We start from the raw sequence: 11,484 nt of genomic DNA, 5'->3' as shown, positions 1-11,484 counted from the left end.
TATATATATATATATATATATATATATATATATATATATATATATATATATATATATATATATATATATATATATATGGTTTAGGGTATAAAATCTTTGAACATTAACAAAACTGAGGAAAGCGCCAAAACAAAATCTCGAGATTTACTTCTGTACTATTTGAAGTTAAACTAGACGAGGTGAACTTGTCTGTGGGTGCCATTTACAATGAATACCCACAGAAGTGCTTACCTGACAGTTTAAAGAATTCATCAGGACCAAATGCAAAGAAACCTGATTTTGAAAAGATCGACAATTTTTTATGTGAAACGTCACGCCGGATAACTAGGGTGAAATTAGAAGGTATATTATATTAGATAGCTAACAGGCAATGAAGCATTAAAATCCCAATCTTGGCTGAGGTGTTCTACAACAGGCTTCAGATATTCAGCTTAAACAGAAATACCATGAGTTTTCAATATCTAAAGACCTAATTCTAACGTATTATGAAAAGAGTCTAGATGTGTTTAAAACAATGTGCAATGCTCTAGTCGTTGAAACTTTGATGATAAATACTACATTTATAAGGAGCTTGGTGGTCAAGGAATTAACCAGCAGATTTGCATATTGTTTACACATAATAGCTGTTCAGACTAATACATTCATTGTTTTTCCCTATATGTATATATAAATGATAAAAAAAACCAATCTAATTAACAATCATTTTTATTGTTACAATATATTGCTTTGTTGTAAGAGAACAAGAGAAACAACTCTCTTCACAATACAATAACCAACGGATTACCTTTCTTGTTGTCTCTTAAAGTTGCCTTTCTCTGTGTCTAACAGAAAAAACTGAACCACAAGCAAAACATGAAAGAAATCACATCAAAAAAGCCCTCTTATTGCAAAGGATTGCCTTAATACATTCTGTCTTTGAGAAAGCAATACACTAAAGATTTATTCTCAAACATAGGCTAAAAATATACAATGGTAATTGTGAACAAAAAACTTGAATATGTGTTTGTTGATAATTAGTGGAAATAATACTCTCTTGTGTTTAGAAGTAGGAAATTGTTATACATCTTTGATGTCCAGATTTCTTCCATACATCCAAAACAGCACCATTGATTGTAACTTTAAAAACTACAATTGTATCTTAAAGAAAACTTTTACAATAACCAGTTCCAGCCCACTTCAGATAATTTTTCTTCAGAACATATATCAAATAATGATTCATATATTATTGAATTCTAAACATCTAACCAACTTCCGCAACTTATGAATAGAACAATATATTGTAGACCTGTAAGTACTTGTACTATCGACGTTTGATATAAAAACATTGTAACAATAACCAGTTGCAACTTTGGTTAAAAAGATCTGATCGCGGTTTTAAAAAAAACCTTTCAAAACTGCACTGTTTTTATACACCTTAAACAATCAAAATCTGTATTCTTGATAAAGAATTTGATTTATATATTTCAAAATTAAATCAAATTACACTATAAAAAGTATGATGAGAGAGAGAGAGAGAGAGAGAGAGAGAGAGAGAGAGAGAGAGAGAGAGAGAGAGAGAGAATCTATACCTATAGTAAATGAAAAAGTCTTTATTAGCAAATTTAAGTTCTTGCACCAAGGTTAAACATTTGATAAAATATAGAAACAGATATAGAATACCTTTAATAAGTTAATTTAAAAAGTTTTACTTCGACTTTGCAGTTTTGACGTATCCCGGGAAAATAATTTTCCATCATCAGTGTTTGATCAAGATGTAAGGTCATTACTTTAAACTGAAAATAGTCTCATGTAAAAAATAAATAAATAAAGAACTACAAAATATAAAAAATCTTATATAAATTTGAAAGCGAGATGACATTTTTTCATAAAAAGAAAAGTTAACATTTCATGAACAATTATATCTATTTAAAAGCCTTTCAAAAATAGCATATAATTTTTTTCACTAGACCGTGGTATGCAGGTTTAATTTTTTTTTACTTTTATTTGAAATTAACCTTTAATTTATTGCAACTTGATTTTAATTATCCAGTAAAAAAGGTTGAAAATAAAATGTTGAGGTTGCAACTTTAAAAAATAAGAATATACTTTACCAAGTTCGTTTAACTGTATCTCATTTGTTCTGGTCGTTCAAAAAGCTGGTGTTCAGAGGCGTGGCCGAGAAAAGTGACCTTTCATTCAAATTCTCTTGTAAGGTAACGGCGTTTTGAAAAAAATAAAATCATTTCAAATAAAAAAAATCATAAATAAGAATTAATTAACATGAAGAATACAAAATTCAACTACACAAATGAAACAAAACGAGAAGAGTTATAAAACGATCATATCGGAAAAAAATTATGTACATGTATTATAATTCAGATTCGGCAGATCTCATAATTTCTCCATCTAGAAAAATACAAAATTCCACACACATTCCTTTCAATTGTTTATCAAAGATTATACAGCTGAGGAGCTAATATCCCTTCATTTCTTCAAATGGAAGCGAAAAATGTTGTTGTTTTCATCATATATTTATTGGAAGATAGTGTTTTGAAATAAATTATAAACTAACATTTCTTCTACCATGCTTTCTCTGTCTCGAGATAAAACCCGTGCTTATTGAATAGTTTGAATTTAGTAGTTTTTTTTATTACTTTTCACAGAAAAATGAAACCTATGATTCATGTAAAATAACGTTCAATAATACAGATTGTATAAAAGTGTGGCTATGATATCAATTTATTCTACATACCATTACAAATTCAATGAGTCATTTTTCAAATGCATTCTTTTCAACATTAGAAGAAAATGAAATTGTGAGTTTGCTATACATGATACACTGGTTTATATTAGTCTGCAAAGTCAAATATATAAAATAAAACCCTTTTTCCATCATAGGCCAATCTAAGAATTGTTAAACATAAAATGACAGTTTGAAGTTTCATAGAATAAATTTCTAATTTATTGAATTTTTGGGTACATGTAAGTGTAAATACAAATTTTACAATATGAGTCATATTGTAAATATTGTATTTACACCCACAGAGTAAATTCAAAATGTTCGATATAACTCATAATGTAAATTTTTCATTTACATTCACCCAGCAAATTTAAATTTTCAATATGACAACACGTTGGTTTAAACATAGGTTTTCTTGACCATCAGTAGTGTATTTCAGCACAGGCTATCTACTCTCGGAGACCCGCTTTGGGACCCAACACCAGAGATACCCTTACTTAAAGGTCAACCGAATCACGACAAACATCAGCGGGGGATGAAAAGGATATCGCGTGGATGTCTTAATTAGTGGTTGACAGCCCACGACAAAAAATTAAACTGGAAGACATATATTACACAATCGGATGGTATATCTCAGATTGGGAGAGGAATCTATCTCTAATGATCTCTGTAATTATCTACGATCTTAATGAGTTACGTCGCTGTCAAAGTTTGACAAAAAATGAAAAACTTGATCCTTTTCCCCTCCATTGTTAAATCACTCCACCCGCTTTTGAATAAACACATTTTAGCAGACACTAAAGAAATACTTCGTGGGTCTATGGTATTTTAGAAAGAAAGTTGAGGTTTCTTTGATTGCATTTATTAACGTTTAAGATTCAAATGGCAACAAAACGATCTAAGGATGTTGCAAGTCTTTTAATCTTCGTGTGGGAAATGGCATTAAAGGGTTTGTACACGACGCAATAGAATTATAATTCGATGAAATAAAATAAAATTCTTAATTAAAAATTGGTCAGAAAAATATTTTGTTCCCAGATAAAACGGAAAATAGGGAAATAAAACACAAAACCACGTGTACTTCAGAGACATTCTTCAATGTTCGCGTTTAACCGTAACGCCAAATTAACTTTAAATTTGAAAAAATAAGCGTTAATTTGTTTGGGAGAGAAAAATTAAAAGAACGCACATATATAAGAAACATAAATTAAATTTAAATCTTACACATCGATGACATGCAAAAATTCACATGAGTCAATGCGAAATTAAATAATGTGTAATTCTCTGTTTAGAAATATTTTCGATTATTTAATATTTAAATATCTTCCGTTTCAGATTATGATTAAGATATACAAAAATTGTAAAATAGGAGAAAAAGGAAAATTCATATTTAAATAAAATAATTACAGATTTACAGATTAGAACTCGCTTAAAAGGACTCAAATACTTCACGACTCCCTTAAATCCAATGTTAGATACAATGTGTGGATATTATTGTGGTAAATTATATGAATATTTTCTGTATTTTGGAAATGTAGAAGTATTTGATTGTCCATCATTATCATTTCCTAGGCATGAGTTCTTTATGATCAGAATAGGGGTAAGGGGTACAAACCTTCTCACAGCAAACTCAATACATGCACTTAGATAGGGGTGAATTTGATTTTTGACATTGTCTATAGAGAGATAAATGTTATGTTCATTTTTTTTACTTTACTGATTTTAACTCATGAAATATTTGTAATAATTTCTGAATTTAAATTTTATAACCTACTCTGAAATCACACGGTACTATACAACCCAGTTTGCTAATATTAATCTTAATTGTTAAAAGTAAATAAACCTCTATTTCCAAAAAAAAAAAAAAATAACTTCAAGAGTATTCAATTTCACACACTAGCAAGGTTACCCTAATCCAGATGACATATATTTTTTGTATTTGTGGGGGAAGCTTAAGCCTGATTAGTTAATTAGCAAAGATAGATTGAGAACAAAATTAGGTTTTAATTGTTATCAAACTAGGCCTTTGTGTCGCATATAGCACTGATAAGCATAACTTTAAATACATATTTAAAGTGCTTCAAGAATACGATACGTTAAATAATAGAAACCCAATACACTCAAGTTCCCTCAAACTGACCATGATTGCCCGTGTTCTGAAATAGAACAAAACTATGCACGTGGCAACAAAGAAAACAATCTATTGATGTAATAAACTTGTTATCTCTTTAAGATTTTTGTGAAAGAAAAGACATCGTGATCGAAGAATATGATATCAGACAGTTCAATATTACGTCAAACTTCTTTTCGTCAAAGTTGAACTAGTACAGAAAAAATGTAAACTTTGAGTCCTGGAAGATAAGGAACAACCAATGATAGAACAACAAAGAGAATTTTATAGTCGCCATGGGTTCTCTTATAAAATTTGAACAACTTCCGTTTCCTTTGGATGCTTTTTTATCATGGCATCAGTCCTCATGTAAAAGCGTTTCCGCTAAATGGGAAAGCTTTTGTAATCAGTGGTTTCATACACGTAACTACAGAAGATATAAGTAATATCTTCTTCATACATCTAGATTCTTATATCGCCAATCGGCCACAACTGTTGTCTGATGATCCACACACGGTGGATGTTCGGTAGTCTTAAAAAGAGCTCGCCTACACGGAGAGCAGAGAAGAAAGTGGGGGAAATGGGAACGCATTAAAACACTCTCTTCGAAACATATTTAATAACAAGAATAATAAATGTTGCTTGAATTTATCAAGTCAGACGTAGAGAAGTAAAACAGTGGTTTCATTTGAGTTTTACGAGGCAAAAAGCCCACCCTTTCCTCGTATCCGTCACCACCGCCGCAAAGATATTATCAATGGAAATTGAAACTATATAAAAATGCTTACACCTTATTTCGAACACGTACTTCTTTGGTAAGAAACAAACAAGGCTCTGTATGAAGGTTCAAACGATACCAAAGTTTACTCGGAGTGGCTGAATGGATACAAATTGGCTGATACTACATCGAATAAAAGAGCAAAAGCTTAAAGATCCCGACCTTGTAAAATGATTTAAGCTTAAATTTCAGTTTAAACTTCTTGCCTTTTTAGTGGTGGCAATGGCAATTCATTGAGGAAATTTTGAGGGTCAAAAGTTTTTACTCAAAATAACCATATGCATTTAAAGAAGTTTCAAAACAACTTGGCAAGAATGAATCGTTTTACTGGCACTACGCGAAAGACATAAAATACTTGTGGTTTAATTAAAGACCAAGATGTCTTGAAATCGAATATAGGTAAAAGATTCGAGATGGACAATCGACACACACTTAAGTGTTGCTTGGTTCTATCTACTATCTCTCATCGTCATGAACTTTAACCTAAGTCGGATATTTATCATTCATATTTAAAAATCCTGTCAATGTGATGTGATGATTTCGGTAGATATTCCTCGACTTGGATATTTGGTTTTTCAACTTGTGCGGTCAGTATCATTTTTATGTTACAACTCGAAATTCATGGGGATTGAAATTAGATAACAAAAGCTCTATTTTCATTGGATGATCTTTCGAACAAATTTGGATATTTGGAAACTGACTGGAAAAAAATGTGCGTAGGAAAAATGATTTACCGCTCGGCGGCTATACCGAATTTCACCTCAGGAAAATCCTGACCAGGGTCACAGCTGAATTGACCACAGTTTTACTCTCACATTGGTGGAAATAAGAGTGTAAATTAATTTTGCCATTTAAGTGGAAAGCTATTAAAGGGAAATTGGCAACTAGGTGGTATCGGGACCCACGAAGAATTTACGCTTAAAATTGACTTTCTAACTTTTAAACGGCAATAAAGTTCGTTTCCTATAACACTAGGGGTGGGTAGAAAAATTAGTGAGAGAATTCGTATTTTTACATTATCAGAGAGAGAATCAATTTTACCTTTTCAGCGGTGATAAAAGATTTAAGAGGCTAGATTTAATAGCAGCAAAACCACTAATTTGTGAAAAGGACTAGCCGAAAGCACATGTCATCACTATCGGACAGCTCTGGCCAGATTTTCAGTGAAGGGTGACCGAAAGAGATATAAAAATCAGTCATAATGTTTAATGAAGACTACCCCATCTGATAAATCTGACTTTCATTGGTGACATTACTGTCGAATTAGTCACATGGTTGACAAAGTCTTCCCCCGTTGTCTTGTTGCGAAGGTTTTGCTTCTCTGCCTTTTTAATACTGTAATCAACTGAATCTGAACGAATCGCAAGGATTGGTAGTCACTGTAACATGAATGATAAAATTATCCTAAAAACTATATTTTAAAGCCTAATTTGTGGATAATTTGAGTTTACCACAAAAAAGGCATCCACGCGTGGATGGAATTCATTGCAACATTTCACTGGCTTTTCACTTTTTTACAGAGAGCTATTTAATTTTGCTCGAAGAATCAGTTTGGTTGATGAAGTGCAAAAAAACAATTGACCTTTGACACCCGACCACGATTTTTGTACATTTCTGGGTATTTATTAGCAGCCATTCCATCGCTTGTGACCATATGAGAAGATGATGTCGCTTTCTGGTTCTTCAAACTTATTGCTGGATACAGGGGAGCTACGCCACGCCTGATTTCATTAAGAAATCAATATATCGCAACAATCAATTTAAGATTTTAAAAAGTTGTTGCCTCTTCTGTGATTTGTTTACAACACATTGTGAAAGAATTTTTATGCGTCACTAGGTCGGATATTTGAACGTTGGATTGGATTGACTTTTGGCCATTCTCGAGTTTTAGAAGCTTTGTTCTTGCAGATAATTTATGTTCGAGTCTTGACCATTCAATTCGATCCATGGAATGAGGTAACCACCTTGATGTATCATTACCCCAGCACTCTGATCGTAAACAAGAGCATCTAATACCCATAAAACAAAATTAAGCCACAAAAAACCTTGTAATTTTTTTTCAAACTGCACAACCTGTTGCATCAGGAAATGAAGATATACGCGTGAGTTTACTTCGGGAAAACCATGAATCCGGGCTAATTCCAAAAACAAAAGGAAGAACTAAAAAGAATGGTACAACACCTTCAAGGAACGACGAAAGACAAAAGTATTATTTTAATGCCAAGACCACGTGACTAGGATGCGGACTCTGAATAGTTTATTGATCATGTTAATTTTGCTTATATGGTACGGAGAGGGAAAGAAAACGAAGTTAAAAGGAATCCGATGGTGGTAAGTAGAAATATCTTCAAACAGAAATTACAACTCTATGTTTAACATACTCTATATTATTTTTTTAAAGGAAAGTTGTTACACGTAATACGAATAATAGGAAGAAAATATTTCATTTTTTCAGATATGTTGATATACATATAATTAAATTAATTGTTAAACAATATGACAGCTTTATAATTCCGAGATCCCCTAAAAGTAGCATTCTTTTTCTGAGACATAGATAGGGTTTATTTCAACTCATAACAAACTTATTTTGAAAATCCTAATCTTAACTGAAAATGATTTATATTAATAAATGAGGTATATATTTGTTTACTTAAGTCCACCTAGAGTATATGCATCTGTCCTAAACGAAATTTTAAAGAAGAGGGTCGTTTTTTTTTTACTATCAAGGTGCATTGTATTGGAATGCAGTGAAATTCCATAAACAGAAGACAAAACGAAATAAATTTATCTTTAAACGTTGTGCAGTGTTTGTCAGAGCCACTCTCCCGATCTGAAGTGGACAGGGGTCACACCCTCAATCGGAGATCCCCTGTGACTATCTCTCACCATCCTTTTAAGTTTTCCTACACTTCTTAATTTGAACACCTGTTGTCGTGTGATAAATTACAGAACTTTGCGCCCAAATAAATTGAACAGTTAGTAACCTTTCGTGCATTTAAAAACACTTAAATCCTTCGAAGAGTTATAGAATTAAATAAATATTGTTTTAGTAAATAAAACATGCAAAATTAACCTCGTAGAGGAAATCCATTATAATCCAATAGAGAAAGATAGCTTACTGGAGTAACATTTCCATAAAACTTTGCAGAATAAATCAAGCACATTCTTAATCCATTATAAAAAAAAGTTCAGCACACATTCGTAAGAACACAGTCCCAATCTAACGGTTATTTCTTAATATACATGTGACAGTTTAAAAGTACCCTTCAGAGGAATAGAGACAGACCTTTTTTCAAAACTTTTTACAATCATTTTAAAGTATATCAGAAAGCTTCCCCCTGGCCAAATCATGGGTTTTCTGAAGGTGTATCCAAGATTAAGCATCATTTTATTGATGTATATCATATTACCATTGAAATAAAAACGGAACATCAAAAATAAATATTGTCTTTTGATGGCGTCATGATGTTACCCAACTGATATCCCCGACTTAAGACATCCCAGGAGTAAGTCTTTGTAGATCCCAGTTCCTGCAATTAGCCTCACTCGAAAGATAAAAGGAAGAACATGGGTCCTTTTAACATAATCTACATTTCGTAAGTCAAGATTAAAAGGAATATCTCCTTTTATATTTGTACACATCTAAAAGATTGATTTTAAATGTTGCTCTAACGATTTCTAAGTAGAGGTTGTAAAGGCAAGTCCCTCGTTTGATCTGTAGACTTTAGTGTGAAACAACTGCCCTGGTGGGTTTTTTTCTTGATTCATGACTCCTCATCCGAAGAAGAAAAATATTTTCAACTTCAAATAACAGAATCAGATCTAACATTCTCTTGATTAAAGACACAATATCCGTTTTTCTTTTTTTATATACCATATATTAGTAAATTATGAAATAAAAAAAATACATTACCTGACTACATTTGTCAACAAAATTGTTTTTGACAAAACAGATCGAATCGGTGATCAATGAATTAAAAATATTCTCAGAACTATGGGTGATTTTAATGATGAACAAGTTTTCTAATGCCATGAAATAATTACAAAATAAATTGATTTTTTGTGTTGCTTTTAGGACACTTGCTAACATTGGAAAGCCATCAAACGACCTCAGATCTAACACACAGCTATATAACAGTCCAAGCCTTTTACCGTTAACTAAAAAACAAAGAAAACTGGTGACAAAGCACCCGGGAACTATATCAGCTCTACAGAATGGAGCCAGAATGGCCATCGATGAATGCAAGTTTCAGTTTCGAAACAGGCGATGGAATTGTCCAACGCAGGATGTAGGAAATGGAGGGCCAATATTTGGCAAAATTTTAGATAAAGGTTTGCACAATTTTTTATTTGCAAGATGTATAGTGTTGATGTAAAACTACACATATATACAATTTGTTTGTCCATCCCGACACTTGTTTTAAGTCAAATACCCCTTATTTAGATTGAACTAATTCCGGATTTGGAGAAGTTAATATAACTGATAAAAGTGATAATAGAGATATAAATTATTGTATGACTCCTAAACATCAGACTATTCAAATAGTTCTCTTTAAATCAAAGACGAACACATGAATAAAACAAGGTTCTATCACATAAATATCAATAAATATCAATAAATTTCATTCAATAAATGTGGGCGCTCCTCAGTTAATAACCAAAGTAATATATCCGAAAACTAAATTCAATACATCATGTTTACAAGAAGGATAATGTTAATAACAAATCAATTATCAACAAAATATGAATTAGACTAGAGCTCTTCTCAAAGTAAGCATACCCGAGCGAAAAGAAGTGTCAGTGATAATATAAAATGTGTATTTGACATGATCAAGATCGCTTGAAACCTCTCTCTACAACTGATCAAATGGCGATATCTAGATGCTGGAGGGGAATAGTTGTTACAGTAGCGAGAAATATTAGCACCTTCCGGCGAATATCACATCTAATGATCTATGTTCGAACCATGAAGTAGTTCACGCGAGAAAAGAACCCACTATCCGAATGTGTCGCCGGTGTGTTATTTTTCAATAATTCTGTTTTTAAGAGAATTCTTTTGCAGCCGAATCTAATGATTACTGACATTACGTAAACCAGTAACTAAAGTTTTGTAAATCTACAGATATAGTTATATGTTTTTGTGAACGGAGTGTGTGCAAAACTATGTCTTCTATTCGCTGTTTCCCTGTTTTTCGCTACAGTCCACAGAATTTGAATCCGAATGAAATAGACCAGAGAATATGTTTGTAAGAGATACACAAAATATGGATGATAGGAAATGTTTGAGTTTTGTTCAGGCAGCCGTTTTTAGAAATGCGTGCGTAAAAATCACTAATCAAAACAACCCTGTCAAAATCAATGTTGCAATGACTTCTGTGTAAAGAATGTAGATGGCAAATTGATATTACAAATTGATATTTGGGGAAGAACACGCGGTGATACGCGGCAGATTGGAATATAAAATAAATACATATAGGTGTTCTTCTCTGGAACAAGATAAAACCACTAACACAATTTTTGCAAAGTGCTTGCGACTCGAGAATGAGGGGACCGTTTTTCCCACATAAGTATTTAATCCTGCAATTTTGCTATGCTGATTATTCATATGAAATCGCTTTTATTACTGCACAATTCCAGTATGATTTTTTTTATTATCTTATCATTTTATCAAGTACATCAAGTATTAAAATTTTGTTATATTTCTAAAGCGAGCCAAAATTTCATTTTTGTGATTTTTGTAACGTACAAGTATCTTTTTCTCTCATCAAATTTTTCGTAAATACGAAACGTTTTAAGAAATTACTTCATTGCAATATGGAAAATTTGAATTCAATTTTGAATAGTAGAGAGATTTATTGCTATATAATTGAAGAAATT

The 11,484-nt window shown here is 31.9% G+C and overlaps 1 protein-coding gene across 3 annotated transcripts in view; it reads left to right on the top strand.

Moving 5' to 3' along the window:
• The first annotated feature begins 5,936 nt into the window (after positions 1-5,936).
• Positions 5,937-11,484, top strand: part of LOC105348242 (protein Wnt-1) — a 16,856-nt gene continuing 11,308 nt past the window's right edge. Inside the window, exons 1-3 of one of the 3 annotated variants that reach the window (XM_066074908.1) lie at positions 5,937-6,194; positions 7,128-7,938; positions 9,683-9,939. In XM_066074908.1, coding sequence (XP_065930980.1) covers positions 7,847-7,938; positions 9,683-9,939 — 349 coding nt within the window. In that variant the 5' untranslated portion in view covers positions 5,937-6,194; positions 7,128-7,846. The other 2 variants (XM_011457584.4, XM_011457583.4) reach the window with 2 other exon arrangements.

Source organism: Magallana gigas, chromosome 2 (genome assembly GCF_963853765.1).
Source record: "Magallana gigas chromosome 2, xbMagGiga1.1, whole genome shotgun sequence".
Lineage (NCBI taxonomy): Eukaryota > Metazoa > Mollusca > Bivalvia > Ostreida > Ostreidae > Magallana > Magallana gigas.
This window is presented reverse-complemented; position numbering and strand designations above follow the sequence as displayed.